This window comes from Semicossyphus pulcher, unplaced genomic scaffold (genome assembly GCF_022749685.1).
Source record: "Semicossyphus pulcher isolate SPU_LCO1_2020_fin unplaced genomic scaffold, fSemPul1.0.p SCAF_17, whole genome shotgun sequence".
NCBI lineage: Eukaryota > Metazoa > Chordata > Actinopteri > Labriformes > Labridae > Semicossyphus > Semicossyphus pulcher.
In genome coordinates, this window is record NW_027211681.1 from 15885274 (window position 1) to 15905375 (window position 20102).

Sequence of the window (20102 nt, forward strand, 5' to 3'; positions counted from 1 at the left end):
TTTTCGACAAAATCAACTTCAAATAGAAAAGCTGTTTGAACATGAGGGGCCCATGAAAGCCCAGTTATATGCTGCTTAACACGAAACATGATTTCTCCATAAATGTCTACACTGGCAAATAACAAAAAGAACTGTAAGAGTAATAATAAGATAACAGTGTCTTTATTTTGTATTACAATTTACCACAAGTTTTCTCTCGTGTTATACATTTTAGTTCACATGTGCCTCTCCCTCTGTGTCACATTGTACAGATTTTATAAAGCGAAAGTCACAAATATTTCAGATGCTGTAAACACAGACACTGTTGACTCAATAAACAAAGAAACTGTTGACTTAATAAATTCAAAAGAGCTCCTGATATCTAGTTTGGCATTTAACTAGAAGTGTTCTGAGATTGATTCTGGATTTAACTTCTAAATTGAGCTAAATTACACGCCACAAAACTTTAGGTTTATATAAAACTGTAAAATTGTGTGTAGCTGCCTAAGTGTATGATAGGCAGCTAGAGGATCCGAACACTAGGAAAATGAGCACACCCTGTCTCCAGTGCAACACAGGACAAACATATTACACTGTATTACCACAATATAAATTACAAACTGCATTTGAGAATGATTAACTCCCAAAACTATTCAATTTTCACATAAACAGTGCAGGCCAAAGATGCTCAATCCCTGAGAAAAAAAGTTTATTGCTGGCATCCCTCTGTCAGTGTACTACTTCTTCATCAGTCCGTCGTGGAGTCTTTGTCCTTTGGCTTTTTCACAGCTCCTTCTTCATTTCGTATTGACACACACAAGAGTCTCTCTGGCTGTCCAGGTATGGCTTACATCCCAGGTGCATGACAGCGTCAAACAGCAGAGTAACTGCTGACTCACAAGCTGCAAAAAAGGACAGAAAGAACACATAAAGACTGGGTGTAAAGGTGAGATGGTTTAAAAACATAACTGTTATTTTATTCACTATTGATCAAACACAGATTTTATTGTATTTATCGTAAGATATTAAGTGTTTTCTTTTGTTATAATAATAAAACTTTAAAATAGTCAGTTTTCGCAAGCTCGGCAAAACGCCCCAGGTGGCAAGACAGTTTTGATTACACTCTAGATTTTCATATGTAGTACTTGGGACATCTTCCAAACCTTAAGATGAGCACATTTAAGATGTTTTAATTTCATTTATAAAAGACACATTAAGCTTGATGTTGTGGTAAAGAGTCCGTATTAAGGAATGACTTTCAAATATGGTTATGATCCAGGTTAAAGATTACAGCGTTTAAAAATGAGGTTTGTCTTGCCCTCTAGTGGACATACTGTGTTTTACACTTACTTGCACAAACACACTAACTTTTCTATCTAACTATGAAGTTCAGCAGAAATTGAGGCGTATATTTCATAAAATGTACATGCAAAAATTCACACCACTGAAAGTTGTTTTGTCCTTAAATTTTGTGCAAAATAGGTCACCACACCTATACTAGATTAAATTTTATACAGCTGAAGAAGACTCATTGTAAATACACAAAAACTAGTCTTGTCAGTTCTCACACTGACATTGTACAGACATAACAAGGGTTGGCTACCCTATACAGAGTACAAAATAAAGGTCTTATTTACAGTAGACATTTATTTTAAATGAAATGTTATGTGAGAAAATACTTTCATCCTTGCAGGGCAAAGTTTGCTACAATCTAGACAATGACCGTTTCCTGTAACGTTAACAAAGGGTATTCAGAACACCTGCAGTGGAGTGATACACACCGGTAGTTAAAAGTCTTAGTAGTGTTTGTTTATTTATTTCTTTAGGATCCCCATAAGCATAACCGCAGGAACAACTATTCTTCCTGGGGTCCATACCTGGGGTGTTGTATCAAACAGCATCCCATCCTGCAATTTATTACGGTACGGTATCTCGACCTCTCACCTTGGACACTTTTGGCCAATCCCAGAGTCTTTTGAACATTCCTGCAGATGGTCTCGAGACAGTCCTGGAACTGGTCATCGCAGTCGCGCTTCTCTTGGCCGCAGGTGTCATAGCAGCGGTCATGTTGGTTACAGCATTTGGTCATGGATGGGATGCCTATGTCAAACTGGAAAAAACAGGTTTTTCACTCTGTAACGTTTCTTCGAAAGACAGTAAAATTTTACTGCACGTGGGAGACAAGAATTTGCCCAGTTGCAAAAGATGTGATAATGGTTCAGTGATATCTTATTTTTTCTTTTTTCTAAACTAACCCTGTAAATGAAAAATAACTCAATCACAAAAAAGTAATTCCTGCTCTTCTTTCCAGAACTCAATTATCCAAAAATGTAGAATAAAGTATGTTTTATGTTTAGCAATTACTCTTTTTCTCTAGACATGTTGTATGTTGTGTTTATATACTCAAGCTGATCTAAACATCAAAGTACAATACAGTTCAATGTAAGATACATCCAAACTGTCAGAATACCTGAAATCCAAAGAGCGGGGATCCACATCCGTTAGGTGGTGGCTGCTTGTACCCAGGACGAGGCACCGGTTTGTAACCTGTGAGAGAGGGGCAAAGGTGAAGAGGTTTCTTGTTCGTCACTTTTAGTTATCTTTCTGTCAGAGATAACCACATCAGTACAAACAATTTAATGGATGACTGTGCCACTCAAGGGGCGATAATGTAGCCTTAGCTTGTTTCCAAGTGTTGCGTTTACTAAACATTCATTAAGTTTGTCTCTAACTATATCCACTGTGATTGTTTCTTGACATATAAAGGGAAAGCGCTGGGATGAATAATGTTATTGCTGTTAACTTGTGTGCAAGTTAACCAAAAACGATACAAGGGTCAAGGCCTAAATCAAACACAGCCAGTACAAGTGCTTACAGACAAATCAATAAAAGTTTTAAAGGAAAAGAAGATGTTAGCTCACCATCACTACACCGGTAATGACACAGGCCGTCATCGCCACCAAACAAGTCCAGTGCTGCATTCAGGTACGTGTCAATCTTATGTATTCCGTTACGGATCGTTTTCAGAGTCAACCTCCAGTCTGGAGTCTCTGGCTCATGTTTACAGGCAGATACATAAGAAAGATATCCACAAAAGTACAAACCCCACAAAAAAACTAAAATATATCTATGGTAATGCATAGTCCACTTGACGTCAGAGCCACAAATCAGCGTTTCCGGGCACAGTGGTTGATTTTATTCCACAAAATGTTGATTTGACGGCATCTCAAGTTTCACTTTTTGTTGTTTTCATTTCACTAACGCTTCTTTGACACATCCGAAGCACAAGCCTACCTGTCGCAGCTGTGATTATCGTTTCCGGGGTTGACGTGTCATGTGACCGCTGTTAACCAATCAAGATGCAGTCTCAAGTTACAACGCCAGGCAAGAAAGATACAGGCTCTGTTCCGATGTTTAAAATGTTTCCCAATAAAATGAACAAAACCTCTGACTATGTACTGATTAATTTAATTTAATTAATCAATTTATTGTCTCTGACATACTCCCGATGTGAAGACATGAAGCTCAGCAGAAGTTCAAGGAAGGCTGTTTAATAACATCTATTCACTCATTCAAATCACTCTCTATCTCTTCCTGCTTCTCCGATCAGCTGATCCTGAGGTTTACTTGTTGAAGTATTAAACCAACCAGATTTCACCACAACCTTAATTAACCCATCATCCTGCTACTTTCAAATCTTAAATCTGTTCTGCTCTCTGCTGCTGTCAGTTTGTCATTTCAGTGTCCTCCAATCCATCTCATCAGTGTCCATCTCACCCCTCATCACGTCCTGCATCCATCCTTCACCACCACCACCACCACCAGCGGTTTCCAAACTCTCAGCCCCAGAACTCCTTTTGAATACATGAAGACATCATTATGGGGTCTAATCACCAAAGACTTTGCAGACTTGTCATTCTTTTCTAAATTTGTAGAATAAATAATTGTAAGGTCTATCCTGATTGAACTGTAGTATAAAAGCAATATCACACAAGAGGTTGTGCCTACAACCGAATCAGTTGTGCTGATATTCTGTAAAACAGCACTCCCTCTTGCTAAATAATGCTTTCATAGCATATGTTTCACAAGAGACTAAAAGAGCCATAACTGATTGTGTATAATCTATGAAACAGCAACTATTGTGCGTTTTCATACACATTAGATTAGATGGAAAAAACCTAAATTGGCAGGTTGTTTCCATGGTTTCCTTTCTTTCAGCTTAGATGTTAACCAACCGTCTCCATTTTCAACAACTGGAAAGTTTACCCACATTTAAAAAAAATTCTAAACCATTACTCCACTACACTGCTCCTAACACTAAATCATAGGCCTACTTAACACACATGCTTAGCCTAGTTAGGTGCATTCCATTACTGTGTAATGTGTCAACCATGTCCTGGTTACTCTGGATAATCCACCAGCCTGAATGTCAGTTTTCATTTAAACTAACCTATTTGTTTCACTTTCTGTTCACCTCCAATGTACAGGTGTGGCAGCAGAAACAAATAACACCAACACTACCCGCTAGACTCAAGTAAGAAAATGTGTTTTTGTGAGTGTGACACATTGAGAAAAGAAAAACATCAAGCCTATGGTAATAATTTTACTTTATTTAAATGATTAGGCGAGCACTGAAGAAAAATCCTCTTTCTTCTATAGTTTCTTAAATAACTGCATAAACTTCAAAACATTCAAAAATTAAAATGTACAACATTTATGAAAAACTTTCAATTTCAATGTCCTTTCATGTTTAGTCCCAACCAACGTCATATGTTGAAGTAAACATAAAATGTTCTCTAGTAGCAAAATCACAGGTATTTCTTTATGATCCGTTGATCTTCGCCCACACTTGGAGGTGAGTAGGAAGCTAAAAGATGCACTATGATATCATATTTTCTTCTTTTTGTTCCTGTTCTTCAAGAAATGGATTTGGCTGGAGGTCAACCCCTCCAGATGAACCTACAAAGACTCCCGTCTTACATTTACGTCAAGCAGATGATGCCGAAAGCTGACAGTGAATTGCTTGTGCAGAATGCCTCTTGGGTTGTCATTATTTTAAAGTACATGCCTTTACAATCAAGTGTCCTTGTCCTTGTCTCGAGGAAAACACAAGAATAGTAGAGTAAAAAAACAGAGAAGGTCTGGGGATTTCTACAGTGTGAGTAGATTGGTTCATTATGATGGAAGAAGGCGGTTCCTGGGGTCAGGCTGGAGTCAGGAAGGAGAGGAGTTGGCAGGGGGATATGAGAAGAGGGACATTTTTTTAAATTCAACAATAGAGCTAAATTATTTCAGCAAGTTTTTGCTCCTAGTGTAAAGACTCTCTCTTAAAAAAACATGAACATACACATCTATTCATATACATGATCTAAAGCGTCCGACTCATCCGCCTCTGAATAGGTTGTTTAGTCTGTCCAGCTCCCTGCAGTTATCCATGGTCATGAGTTCTGCCTTCTTGCGCATTCGGTCGTCCCTGTATACTTTAGCAGCATACAGCAGATCTGTTTCTGGATAAAGAAGAAACAAACATTGTGAGTGTTGCAACAAATGTTCAGGAAAGAAGTACAAAGCAGTGGCTATTTTTGGAATTCAGTATGTTAAGTGTGAGGGTGTATTAAAACCACGGGCACTCACTTGTCTGTCTCTCCTTCCAACAGTTATTTCTGACATTAGATACATAGTCCTCCTCCACATTTTTCTCAATCTGCTGCAGCGCTGAGCCCTTAAACTCCGACTTGAAGTCTCTAGTGACGTAGTAGTCAACGCGCAAGTTTTCCGTCTGTCGTTTTACTGTCTGACCCGTGGATCTGAAACACAGAGGTACAAGCTGTTTTAAAAATGCTGAGAAGTACAAGTAGAAAAAGAACACCCTCAAAGAAAACAGCGCATGACCACAAGGTTAACCGTCACACCAGAATGAGCTTTTTGTGCCAACATTTCACAGTACATCTTAAAAAGTAGACAGTGGACTTCATGCTGAGTACATACGGTCTAGAGTAGAGACTGTAGGGTGGAGGGGACACCATCATCTGGCTCAGTATTGACACCACAATTAGAACCACGATGGGCATCAGCTGGATAAACATGGAGAAACCACCCTAAAGGAACACACAGAGCAATATGAACTTCCACCTTCAACAACACAGACATGATCGTGTTTTGTCAGAGCATGTAGTTTTTAGAGCTCCTAATAATATACATTTTAACAAATAAAACGTTTCACATATAATTTGAACCCATTGACGTACATCTCCCCTTTCTTCTGTTCTCTCTTGTCGGTAATCGGCCTGATGGCTGTAGCTCGTTCTGCCGTTGGTGAAGGTGCGTGCACTCGCTGTAGATTAAAATATTAATCGCTGAGGTGAGATACAAAGTTATGGAATACATCCAAATAACACCAACCAATCAATGATTAGTATTTAAAAACTGTATGTTCATCTGTTTCTACATTATATAGAAAAACACTGCATCCAAATTAAAAGAAAATATCATTATAAAATCATCACATCAAGATAAAACATATCAAATTTAAGCTGGTAATTATGAGTGTGCCCACTTACAGGAGGGGAAGCCACCTCCAAAGAACATGTTGAAGAGGTCTTCAGGAGTGATGTCGGCCTCGAAGCCCCTGTGGAAGTCAAAGCCTCCTCCGTGCGAGTGACCCGGGCTGCTCGGCTCCTCTCCTCCCGTCAGGTCATACTGTCGTCGTTTGTCTGGGTTGCTTAGCACTGCGTACGCGTTACCAATCTCTGAAGAAAAGTACACATGATGTATCAAAGATTGGGGACAGCTATAGACATAATACAATAGTTAGTCATTCATAATTTGCATTGCATATCTGTCAATCATGCCTGAGTGACATTTCTAACAGCTGACAAAAGTTCATTTAAGAATCATAATTAAGTTACTTTTAAAGGCCTCTGTTGCTCCCGGTGCATGATTTTTGTCTGGATGGAACTTGAGCGCTAGTTTCCTGTAGGCTTTCTTCAGCTCGTCCTCACCGACCTCCTTATTGACGCCCAGCACTTCATAGTAGTCTTTACACCTCTTTATTCTGAAAGACAGGGACGGAGATTAAAGCAGCTGAAACACCTTTAGCGTTTAGTCTCTTTACTCTTCACCCTCTGAACCACAACAGGCACATGCAGAGTTTGTCATTTAAAGTTAAACGCTAATGATTCCGACTAAAGCACATCTCTCTTAGAAATATCAGCTATTTTTACATTCCATGGTTTACAAATGTAATGTTTCTATTTTCCCGCATTGAGAAAGCCATGTGTCGTGTAAATGTTCTATTGAATAATAAATCAAGATCCAGTTCCAACACTTGACATTTTCTAAAGGAAAACAGAGAGTCTCTATATAAAGTCTGGGTTCCTTGAAGAATCTTTCCATAAAAAGGTCAAGTGAGGAAGGAGGAAATCAAGCACTCAAACATTAATTATTGCAGATGGTAGATCGGCACATACACTGACATCAAAATATTATAGAATGTTTTTTTTTTTGTTTTTCTTAAATCACATCGAATAATTTAACTGGTCAAAAACAAAAAGGGATCTATTGGTGGAAATGGAATATAATATTCATAGGTATGTTTTAATTAGTGTATAAGGACCTGAATAGAAGATTCATTGTGCTTGTTGTTTTCTATATATCATATTGACAGCGGGAGCGGAGCGGGTCCTTTTTGACTGTGCACTGCCATGTTTCTACAGCAGCACAAAAGGACATAACAAAACCTGGCTCTAAAGATGGCCTTTTGAGGCCACTGTACACATTTCGAAGAGGCAGGTGAAGGGAAGTATTATAAGATGTTTGCAATCTGAAATCTCAGAGCTAGATACAACTAAATCCTACATACTGCTCCTTTAAAGATATAATCAAGTACATGTGATAATAATGATGTCAATAATATTGTAATACAATATAAATATAAACAAAGATCACAAATAGCCTGACTTTTTCTTCAAAGATATGATGCAATTTCTAACCTACAGAGGGCTCCTCAAAGGATTTACAATAAAACACTAGGGAATAGAGTGCTCACATTTAAGTGCAATAGACTTGTAGGATTGTGTAATAATGAGCAGCGGGTTTATCCTCTAAATTAACTCTGCCATCTGCAACCATCTACAGGCTGTATTTTGTGGATATAAAGCTCTGACTGTCTAACTCTTCCTTTGTATCTTGTAGCTAAAATAAGAACATATAGTGGTTACCTGGTATCTAGTTCACCCTGCTAAATGTCTCTCACTGTCTCCCCTCATGGGCATGATACTAAGCTGTAGGGGTTCCCATGGCAATAGCTGTGTGTGCACAACACTGCAGCCGCAGTAGAAAAGTCTAATCGGGTCTGATAGAAGCAGTACTGTTGTCACAGGGCCAATTTGTTGGCCAAAATGGCAGACTGAAGTGCGAAAAGGAGAAAGAAAGACAGCGTGAAGGACCTAGTGAATCCTTAAATTCTCACCTTTGCACACCATCGACCTGCTCTTTGGTGAAGCCTTTAGAAGACTCACTTCCTCCAGAGTCTTGACTTTCCCTTTCTGGCTGGTTATCAGCACTTTCCGAGCTTTCTGCTGGTCTCCTCCGATATGCACCATTACCCGCTGAGCTGCCATTCTTCAGTAATGCGTCCAACAAAGCTGAGGGAGAGGGAGAGAGAAAGACGCTTTTAACAACCTTATTAAGTCAAAATTTCAGGGGGACTGAGGATGCTTTTAAAATATGGTAACATGAGACCCATAACATACATTACTGACACACTGAGCTTGTTTAATAACATATCTATATTTCCTAGGTTAGTTAGGAGAAGGGAAAAGTACTACAGTTAATTTCTATCTTAATTAGCCCAAATTACAAAGACGCAGCAGCATGCATAGTGTCATAATGTTGCTGTGTGCACTTTTACCCAAAATGGTCTAGTTGGAACAATGCCCAGTCAGAGCTTTAAATAGCTCTTGATTTTCAGTTTAGTCAATACCTGAAAAGGCCACACTTCAGCCTGAAAAAACAGCCCATTAAATCAAGTTTGGTACATAATAAATAAATACTGGCTCCAATCGCCCAATAAAGGTGCTTGTGACACATTAAAACTTTGCATTCTACCTGTAAACAGTAATAATTTTATTCTGTTCCTCATTTCATTACAATACATGATAGTGTGTCTTTATAGCAGCTAAATGCTGGTGGGCTTTCTATTGTAGTGAGATTAGTGGATAAAGAAGTTAACTTTGGATGTAATCTGGTATTACAGTGTCATGGTGGCAGCTCACGTATTAAAGTAAATCACTCGGGCCCAGTTGTTCAAAAGTAACCTAATCGGATTGGATCAAATCTTGATAATGGCTTGTTCAAAGGAAAAAAAGATTGTGAAATCAGATTAGACTTTAATATGTAGTTTCGGTTTTGGTCTGGATCAAACCTTCAGAATGTGTTTATCAAACTTTTGGGCAGGATTGGGATACCTTTGATCCTAAAAAAGTGGGAATATCCTAATCCCAACAAAAGGGTGGAACAAGACAAATCCATGTTTTATTATGGAATCAGGGTCTGGTCTGAGGTCTGTTCATCACATTATCAGATGATTTCATTCACTTTTTGTAGGTCAGATGAGGGGTCTCACAGTCCACCCCTTTTACGTTGCTTATTACAAAGGTAGTAGCCTTAATTGTAGTTCCATTGTTCATACATCCTCACATTTGGAGCACTGGTAAATACTGGATCAGTGTGATCAAGACTAATATTGGTCTAAAAGAATGGCACAAAAGTAAAATGGATTAGTTAACCCTGAATAGCAAAAGATAAGATTTACAAATCCAGATAATTCTAAACTAAAGTTTTTGAAGACTGAGCTTAGGTGAGTTTTGCAGCAAAGTTAAGTTCCAACGAACACATCAAAACGCAGTAAAGTAGCTTCTATTCTACCAACAAGAAGAAAGAGCATCATCCAAGCACACAAACAAGATCAGTTCTCTAAATACTAGTCTAGATCAGGTGTAAAATGCATTTTGGTTAGACAAAAGACAGGCAGCAGAAATACTTTTAACTGATATGCTGTTCATTATCGTTTATCAATGTACATCATTATACACAGCCTTTTCTTATGTAACATAAGCACACAACTTATGCCATTTGCACAATCATAATCCCTCTTTCCCATAGCACTTAAGGCTACTTAACATAGCAACAGATTCATGTTGACTATTATTCTTTTTGTTCTTCTCTGTATGCTAGCCAAGTACTTAAAAACAACCTTATTTTTACAGTGTTCAATCGTTTGAAATATTGTTAAATATTGTATTCATCTTTGGCATTAATACAATCTTTATCTTATTCACAACAGACTGCTGAATAGAGCCAGCAGATAATAACCAGCTTTCTGATGCCAAATAACTCAAAGACAGCAGGACAAACAAGGAATTGTGTTGTGATTTACTAAAGGAGTGATGTTAAGGCACTACATTTGCCTGCCATCTTCTGCCAACCTTATCTATGTGATGACCTTGATTGCAACATCAGAGAATGGAAGTCGTGACACCCTCCCTAGCCGCTGAATGACAGACCTGAGCAAATTAAAACTTTCTCTGCAACATTATGAAGTGTTGCTACTCTCGCATTTTTTCAAGGTCCATCCTTTAACAGTCTGTTATCTATTAGCTTCCTGTGAGAACATGAGTACTTCAAGCACAGACACACACGCACACAGCTGAACCTGAGTCTGTAGAAACTTAATTATGCAGACAAAGGTTGGACGTCTAACTGCACTACATTTAAACTCACAAGTTACATTTTAACAACTGAGGAGCTCAGGAAATTAAAGTAGAACCTGCCAACCAACAAATGGGGTGGTTGCGACTCAGTTGTAGTCCGTTGTCTCTGAATCAGAAGGTTGCGGGTTCGATCCCTGACTGCTACAGTCACATGTCGAAGTGTCCTTGGGCAAGACACTAAACCCCAAATTGCTCCCGGTGGCATAGTCATCAGGTGTGAATGGGTATAGCTCTGATTGGAGATTGGCACTTAAGCCTTTGCCATTAGTGTGTGAATGTGTGTGTGAATGGGTGAATGTGACATGTAGTGTAAAGTGATCGCATGACTAGAAAAGCGCTATATAAGTACAGTCCATTTACCATAACCCATTTACCAAATGCAGGGTAAAGCTTGATTGTTGCAGGTGAAATTGTTGGGTTTCTTATTTTGATACATAACAAGGACAAAAAAATGGAGTAAAAATTCAGGTATAACATTACATGATGCACCACATTTCTACTGTCAGGTACCACTGACTCAGTGTTGTACATTGGATTCAGAAGTTGCAGACCAAATAATGAGAGGCCAGAAGATATGTTAAACGACCTGCCACAGTGGCTGACATCAATTTGCAAGTTTATCTTTTTTACAGTCGCTTACTATACCAGACCCACTTTAGTCACTGTCACACTTACTAAACACCTGTTCACAGCCTCTTGCGGACAGTTGTGTCCCGGATTAGTTCATACTTCGAGGCTCTCTCTAGGTCAATCATTCAATTAAAGGATTGGCAGGTGGCTGGCTCGCATGAAGTCCTATCCCCAACAAACGCTACATCCATCTAAAAGGCTCTGCTAGCTTGCTTTTACATCACGGTTTTCACGGCAGCATTAATAACTGACGCCAAACTATATAACCAGAAATGAAAGTAAAATTACAGCTAAGATAAAGCTGTTAAAGGTTAGCTAGTTGGTCTTCTATAGTGAAAGCTAGTTAGCAAGAATGGTGCTTGTAACGAATTGGGATCTTTACTAACTTGTGTTAGTAATGGAATTCAAGGGCAACACAATACATATCAGAACAACAGGCTTAGACTTACTCTCTGCATGTCACCGTATATAGCTAACCCCCATTTACTGACTAACATTACAGCTAGGCTAAGGCTCGGTTAGCTCGCTAGCTAAGATAACGCTAGGCCGACGAAGAAGCTAACGCTAGCTACATTCGATGTTTTACTTTCCTTCTTTAAGCAACGGTTTATTTTTTTATTAAAATTAACTTATCATATATTTAAACAGCTATATATTCGTCGACAGGTGACCTTCTGGGAGCTTATCCAGTGAGTAATGTTAAAACGTCAGCTACTAGCTAGCTAACACTGTTGATGTTAGCCCCAGCTTCACCCACACGTCAATCACGAAAGGCCTTACTTTTGGCTCTGCCAGTGGGGTACAGCTTCTCTGCTTTGTTGAGAAACCTCAACGCTTTATCTTTATCTCCGGCTTCGAGGGCTCTCGTCGCTATATTTATACATTTTTCTGCTTCATCCTTGTTCCCCTCCATCTTCATTCCTCTTCCTCCTCCGGCAGAGTCACATGATCACCCACATACCACGTGGTAACCAGCACTGACAGCAGGGTCTGCATATTAAAATCCCCAGTATTAGCCTACTTTGGTCTTTGTGGGGGGGGGCTTTGGCATTAAATTGCGTGGCAATGTCTCCCTTTCTAGTTGTTTTACATGTTTAAAGTATATTGTTTGTGTCCTTGTGTTTGAGTGTTTTAAATAAATGGAAAGAGATGCATATTGATGGGTATTGTTGGACTAACTCTCAGATACTATCAGTAAAAGTAGAAAGAAACCAGTTCAACAAGTCAGTGCTATGCCTCTTATGACTGAAATCTTTTGAAATATCACATTAAACTGTTAATACTGGTGCCTGGTTGTGTATAGTGACAGTGAGGTAGCTCTGTCCATTTGTTCTCTACCTTGAGCCACCTTCAAGGCTTCACTAGACAAATCTGGGGATCTGAGATGATTAAGTGAACGGTAAAGAAACATATTTTAAGTTAATGTTTTTATATTTCATCTTAACCTGGAAGAAAGTAGAAACTATTGCTGAAAAATAAATTTGGTGGTCTGCTTTAAATTTCTAGTTTTGTGTTTGCTTTGTAGTCCCACATACTGTAGCTCTGGCAGTGAATTGTTGTTTCAGCTGTTGTTTTCTTTCTGACTGTGACCAGGCTGCAGGGGCCTGGTCCAAGGAGCAGGTTTATGATCTGGATAGCTGTGCAGAGGATATGTATCCCACGTATAGAAGATATACAATGCAGTTTTGACAAGGTGCACTCTGACGGGAATGCCGTTATCAGCAACACCGACAAGGTCTCCTTCACATGTCTGATAGATTTGCATGTGCTCAGTAACATTGAGGTAAACATGTGATTCACCAAAGATGTTTACTAAAAATAGTAGTAGAAATGTTTTGTCTAACATTCATAGTCGGAGCACAAACTTTATCAGTATGACTCAATTCTCAAGAGTCACAAGGCAAATATTAGACAGCTAGTCTAACTGTCCTTTTTTTCCCTACTCGCATACTTTTCATAAAAACTAAACTAGGATGAATGTTCAATTAAGACTTGTATGAAACTGTTTCAGGAACTTCAATTTCTGTTGAGGGATATGAAATGTATTTTGATCTTAATTTTGTTAAATAAATTCATAGAAAAACACAGGTTGCTTAATTTAATTTATTCAGTAAATACCTTAAGACTTAAAACAAAGAAAATAATAATACATAATAATATTAGTTATTTACAAGATGGCTTTAGAACAAGTTTCAACTGTACCAGAACATATACTTTAATTTAGAGTGATTTATATTATCTGGTTTATTTTTAAATAAAATGCAAGTAAGACAAGTGAAATAGTTTCAAACTGGATATTATGTTTCTGCAGACTTCATAAGGAAAAAGCTAAAAACAAGCCTTAATGTATTTCAATGGAAATAACTAACATCCTAAAATTATTCATAAGTCAAACACATAATCTTCAAGCTTCAATCTATCCAACCAATTTTGTACACACATACACACAAAGACAAATGACAGAATTCTTATAGTACACTGGGTTAAAATCTCAGAGCTCTGCTCTGCAGTACCAACAAAGTATGTTTGAATGTATGCACCATTATCCAGGGACTGACAGCAAGATGCCCACCTGGAGGATTTCAAGTACAGTCACAGAGTTGAAGGCGGCAAACGGGGTTGACTTTTTGTCATTAAGTCGAGCTTCCTGCCATGGGGTCTTTTAAGCTGGGGTACGGGAAGGAGGAAGTTTGGCTGCGAAAGAGCCCATGGTGTTGAGTGCTGCATGGATGCGGAAGTGTAGCCTCGACTCCATATTGTAGTCCTTGTAGTTCGTCCTACAAATAAGAAAGCTTATTTAGTTATTTGTGTTATATGGCAGTCTATGTGCTACTTGATGTAACAGGTAGCCGCTATTTTTGCATGTGTTGGTGCATTTGGTTCCATGTTAGCCCATTGTCATCCCTTCAGAGTTTTTCCCTACTAGAGCGAGGGATCAACTGACAATGAAATCTTAACACATTGTTGTGGTTGGAACCGATTGTTTCCCTGGACTGTGGATGGGCAGAAATACTTACATGGCATTTTCTATAACAGTGATGGCAGTTGCGATGTCACCCTTCTGTCTGTGCAACAGGCCCAGCTCATACATGGTATATGGCACCAGGTAGGTGTCATGCTTGATATCATTTTCACTGCAAACAAACAAAAAAACAAAACATCATTTTAGTGGGTTAATTTTTGTTGTTGTTTTAAAAACACAGACAGTATCAAATTCAATCTACCTTATTTAATAAGTCTCATCCCACAGAGAGGTAGAATCTAAGTATGACAAACTTATAATGCATGTTCTTTTTCCTTTCAACATGCTTTAAATATAAACATCAGAATACTAAAACAAAATGATTTCAATTCCAAGTAATTTTCTGATCCTAACTTAGTGCTTTGATTGAGTTTGTACACACAGACTCCCACTCTAAAGCTTATGTTTGTGTTGCAGAGGCGTAAAGATGGCCGTACCTGGAAATGACGTGATTGAAGCAGAGCTCAGCCTGGACCAGACGCCCCAGCTGTCTCAGACACAGGCCCTTCAGCAGCTGGATAACACACTGGTCATCCAGGTGATACTCTGTTGGGTCTACAAATGAAAGAAAAATCAGAGTTAGTGTTACAATGGTTTGAATAAGATATTGTTTAGTGCTTTTATGCTCTTCAGTTTCTCTCACTTGGATCAGCTCTGAGCTGCTCCTCTGCTTTCTCCAAGGTGCTCAAGATGTTTTCAGTCAGCTCGGATCTTTTGCCAACTACTGTGAAACCGTTCCATACGTACATCATTTCCTGTGGAAAAGACATAGGTGTTTGAGAAAGGTGTACCAGCTCGATAAAAAATATTGATAATCGGAAGTAGGAGTGTGCATGCTCCCTTACCAAAGCAGGGACGACCAGTTTTGCAGGACAGGAAGAAGCGTATCGCTGTGCCTTCTTTGCTGCAAACTTCTCGGTTGGAATCGACTTCCCGGCAATCCTCAGTCTGAGACCATCCACCTGCCTACACACCCCATTTTTCACAATTACTGTATAGTGATTTCAATGGAGAACTTGAAACCAAATGGTGTACACAATTATTGACCATACCTGAATAATTCCACCACATTCTCTCCCAGCTTCTTCACTTCCTCCTCTGGCAGCATGCTCAGGATGGAAGCTTTCTGGAACATATATACAGCCTGCAAGAGAACAAAAATCAGCTCATCATAAATATCTTAGTTCATGTGCAGTTTTACAACATGGCAAAGGAAGAAAAGGGTGAAGTTAATTACCTGTGACCACTTGCTCTCCTTGCAGAGCAGGTCGGCATATCGGTACGCCTCCATCCAGTTTTGTTCGAAGGAGTAGGCCCACATCAGCTCCCAGTAACACAGGTGGTGAATCTGACGCCACTCCTCCTGTGCTGCGATGCACGCCAGGAACTTCTCCTGGGCCTGTGGACAAACCCAGACTCATTTCAGGTGTCTTTTAACCACAACTATGTGAGCTGAGATTAAATTAAAAATGTGGGGTGAGTGTAGAGACATTGCAAGTACTTACAAATGTGAAGTTCCCCTTGAGCAGAGCAATTCTTGCAGTATAGAAAAGAATGAGTGCTCCCTGTGGACAATGTGGAAATTAATTAATTATATTGACATTTCAAATTAGTGACATCTGCAAACAGGTTTTTTTTTTTAGGAGACTGCTCACATTGGGGAACTTTTGAGTGTAGGGCGCCAGCAGAGTTTCAGCCTCACTCAGGTTTCCTTCACCAGTACCTAAAAGAGGACGATGACAGCGCAGAATAAGAATTTTCTGACCCCAAAAAGACCCATTATAAACAAAAAAGGCTTTTTATTTACACATGAATGGATAAATTAGTCATTTAAATTGAAATTAAGTATTTCAGTGCCGCAGTGTTCTCACCCAGAATGACTGTGATGTAGAGATGATACATGAGCAGAGTCAGGGTGCTGAGGATGGAGCGCAGGCTGTGGCTGCCTGCTCCCTGTCTCAACTCTGACAAACCTAATTCCTGTAGGATGATTAGAGATTTGATTTGATATAAAATGTTCATTATGTAAATTTTTTTTAGTATATTATTAGCTCTATTTGATGGCACCAACCCGGTCTCCAGAGAAGCCCAAAAACTCCATCAGTCTGAGGACTCTGGACGGGAGTAGAGACAGCATCTGAGAACAAAAAGGTAGTTAAAAAATTAATTATGTCATACATAACCTAAAGCGTAATTACATGAATACAGGCCTACAACAGTGCTTATGGGTCTCACCAGGTTAAATGATCCAATGCCCATGCTGACGCCGCCCCTAAAATGAACGTGTGTGCTCGTCTGTTTTTCCATGTCTTTTGTGATATTTGCCAAGCTCTGGCAGTCCCTGGTGGAGAAGAAAACATATGACTTTTATAGACACTTAAATACAATGTTTTTTTTGTTTGTTGTGTCCCCACTAAAAACCCTCTTCAACGCTCTTACTTGAAAATCTGGTAACTGTTTCGGATTCTCATCCCTCCTTTGATGAAGCCGATGATGCTCTCATCCAGGAATGTGAGGGCGGCTTTCTGCAGCAGGACTTCAGCATAGCACAGCTCTGCATGCATCTCCTCTGTTAACAAGAATCAAGCATCACGTGTTAGCAGGAAAAAATGTAACTTTTGCAAAATAAAAAGACACTGACATTTAATATTGTAGGCCACACCAATCTGCAGCAGAAGTATCCTTTTAGATACAAATTAAATCACAGTATTCTTTGTGTGTGCAGCCCGATCTGTAACCACACTGACATTTTGTGCTGTGACTCATTCTTAATCGATGGACGTTATCCAGATTGGGTCGATTCTTTTTATTTCTGCTTAAATGGGTGCATTGTTGCTTAAGTTGCCTAATCAGAATTCCTTTCATTTCCCTAAATATATCATGTCTAAGGTGTGTGACTCACCCTCTGTTAGGTTGTCAGCTGGTTGTCTGTACCACAGGCTGGCTAAAGTCTCCACTATTCCAGTTTTCTTCCGGAAACTAAGTTAGGGAACACAGCATATGATGACAATTTAATAAAGATACACTCAGGACAGCATCTTTATGTCATAGTGAGCAATGAACTCATCTGTGAATGAAATTGGTCCAACTGTTACATCTTACATTTGGCATGTCTGCAGGGATTCTCTCAGTGACGTCATGGCAGCATCCATGTCCTTTGGCTCAAATGTCATGCCGGCCTGCATCACCAGGATGCTGCTGTAGCCCATTGCGTGGTACATGCTCTGACCCTTCCTGAAGGGGACAAATGCAAACAAAAAACTTAACCCAAGTATGCAATTTATAAAATAATGAAGTAAGAAGTGCTTGATACTACATGTACACAGCAACACCGAGTCAGATCGAGATGTCATCAGGTTGTTTGGGACTTACCAAGGTTTTAAGAGAGCCAACGCATCAGCAAACCTGTTGTCCAGAAAAAGGTCGAGGGCAGCGGAGCAGTCCTTTAATGAAGACTCTAAATCCATTGTGTGTGACCTGAGCGACAGATTGACAAATTAATTTAGGATACCAACACACTATGTGACTGACATCGAGTCATGCAGGATCTGGGAGTACAGGAACAAATGTCACACTGAAAAACTTCAAGCTTTACATTTTCTTTATACTGTGTGACGGGATTCAACAAACAAAAATCCACTCAAACTTATTCATAGGTTGATGAATTGAGTGTGTGAAACAATGACACTTTAAGTGTATGTATGCAGAGTTTAAAGAATGAATAAGAAATGAAGCGTCAGTAAGTTATATCTACTGACCTCTAGTGTGCGTGTGGTGCGTTACAGTAAGCAGATGTCAGAATTGCGAGGTGAAGTGAGGGTATCTGTAGGATTCACTTTTAATTACATACTTTTGACTGTCACTGAAATACGCATACATTCTTGTAAACTCCTACAAAATAAAAGACTTGACACTTACGCTGCTTCCTCACCGGTTGGCTTTACGTCCGTCTGAAAAGGGTGGAAGGGGAGAATTTTTACTTTGAGTCCGTTTTTAAAGTGAAACTGACCTCAGAGATTATTGTGGGCTTTAAAAACTATTTATATAGATAAAAAACAAAAGCAGGTAAATTGGTTAACTGCACATGAATATGCGCAATAAGCGAAAGCCTTTTTGCAGGTGAACATGTGATGCATTGACAGGAAAGAAGATGAATTCCATCCTCAACCTTATCTTTCACTTAATTTATCGGATTAAATAAATAATAATAATAAAAACAAACAGAAAAAACTTTAAAAATAGTTGACAAAACAGAAATACTCGTCATAAGACACCTGTAGAAGCAGTAATTCAATTAAATTTTTATTTCGGTTCATTTTCAATAGACGAAACAAAATACAAAGACAGAAAATAAAAGCACCATCAAAACTTTTAGTAATAAATCGAAAGGGTGAAGGCAGAAGCTAAAGCTAACACCTACCCTCTTACCTTACAAAATCATAATCATCGCAAAAAACAAGTAAAACATCACCTACCTGTTGCGGTGATTTGCCTTTCGTCTCCATTTTATTTTGGATAAGAGGTTAAATAACAAGAATCTTTTAAAGAGAATTTGCGCCTTTTCTTGACAAAAACTTAGTAGCCTCTGTTGGGAAAGCTCTCTCTGCACTTGCAGACACATCGATATTTTAACATCCCGCGATATTTATAAGGTAAGAGTACGGGAGGGGCCTTCATTTGCAGGACCAGCCCCTAGATGAGCTTCCTCATGTAACAGGACGTGATTGTAGCCTACGCACGGATATGTAAAAATATTCTTTCCCCTCAAGCTGAGAGGTCCTGCACTTTGAACGAGAACAAATAATTTATTTTTTAAAGACAAACCCCCCTTTTAAAATTATTTTTAAACTGAGACTAATTTTAAAAAAGCATGAATTTAGTGACGATAAACTGGATGTGGTTAAATCATAGTTGTAGTTAAAAAGCTTAAATGTTAATACTTGTTAGTAAGATTAAAGAGTAATTTCATAAAATAAAAAAATAGAAGACAAAGCTCCAACAAGGACGAAACACCGACCACGGTAAAAGTGTACACTATCTACCGAACACACAACGAAAATATGTACTTGGAACACGGTGCTGGTATTACTGGTGGCACATATTTTACTTGGGTTAAAATAGAGATACAACAATTTAAAAATACTGAATTACAAGTAAAATTCCTGCATTCAAATCCTGCTTAGAAAAAGTATAATGGCACCTGTGAGCGATAATTCGTTTGTAGTACATATTAAATTGTTAATTCATTCGATAAATTGAAAAATGGGTCTTCTCCCTATCTGTCGCCCAGTCAATTTGATATATGGTGTGTCCCTATAGGCAGAGGATTGTGGGTCAGAACAGCCAAAAAGGCATGCTGACTTTTATACTGGAAAATGTGAGAGGATGTAGCAGGACACATTGATATTTTTGGCATACTACAATTAAGATAGGTCTACATGTATTGGGACTTTGGAGCGCAGCCTATGTCCAATGATTCCCAACCTATCCTGTCTATAGACTGTATAAAAAGATATACGTACAATGGTCACACCCGCTTTATTGTCAAAGGTTAATCTGAGGTGTATAAGGAAGATTAGCCTATGTGTAGGTATAATTTCCCATCAGGTCTGACCCAAACCCCACCCACTGTATCATTTGTGGACAAGGGGCTGAAGAGTGGGTTAGAGTGTGTAAGTGTGTGAGTTGGAAGTTTCTCA

General features: G+C 38.9%; 3 protein-coding genes across 3 annotated transcripts; all 3 read right to left on the reverse strand.

Moving 5' to 3' along the window:
* Positions 1-146: 146 nt before the first annotated feature.
* On the reverse strand, positions 147-3270 carry pla2g12a (phospholipase A2, group XIIA). The gene is made up of 4 exons (XM_069666158.1): positions 2901-3270; positions 2450-2526; positions 1924-2089; positions 147-881 (listed from the first exon to the last, which is right to left on the reverse strand). The coding sequence occupies exons 1-4, from the start codon at positions 3118-3120 to the stop codon at positions 763-765; spliced, it is 582 nt and encodes a 193-aa protein (XP_069522259.1). The 5' UTR covers positions 3121-3270; the 3' UTR covers positions 147-762.
* Positions 3271-4569: 1299 nt separating this feature from the next.
* Positions 4570-12321, reverse strand: dnajb14 (DnaJ heat shock protein family (Hsp40) member B14). Its single transcript, XM_069665697.1, has 8 exons — positions 12162-12321; positions 8450-8624; positions 6888-7033; positions 6540-6728; positions 6228-6313; positions 5968-6077; positions 5614-5786; positions 4570-5486 (listed from the first exon to the last, which is right to left on the reverse strand). Exons 1-8 carry the CDS (start codon positions 12298-12300, stop codon positions 5362-5364), a joined length of 1143 nt encoding a protein of 380 aa, XP_069521798.1. The 5' UTR covers positions 12301-12321; the 3' UTR covers positions 4570-5361.
* A 1672-nt stretch (positions 12322-13993) lies between these two features.
* On the reverse strand, positions 13994-17870 carry LOC138594806 (tetratricopeptide repeat protein 39B-like). The gene is made up of 16 exons (XM_069666040.1): positions 17776-17870; positions 17506-17637; positions 17306-17382; positions 16843-16972; positions 16639-16744; positions 16475-16540; positions 16275-16383; positions 16059-16126; positions 15909-15968; positions 15641-15802; positions 15456-15547; positions 15249-15369; positions 15047-15158; positions 14841-14958; positions 14399-14515; positions 13994-14158 (listed from the first exon to the last, which is right to left on the reverse strand). Exons 1-16 carry the CDS (start codon positions 17868-17870, stop codon positions 14044-14046), a joined length of 1680 nt encoding a protein of 559 aa, XP_069522141.1. The 3' UTR covers positions 13994-14043.
* Positions 17871-20102: the final 2232 nt, after the last annotated feature.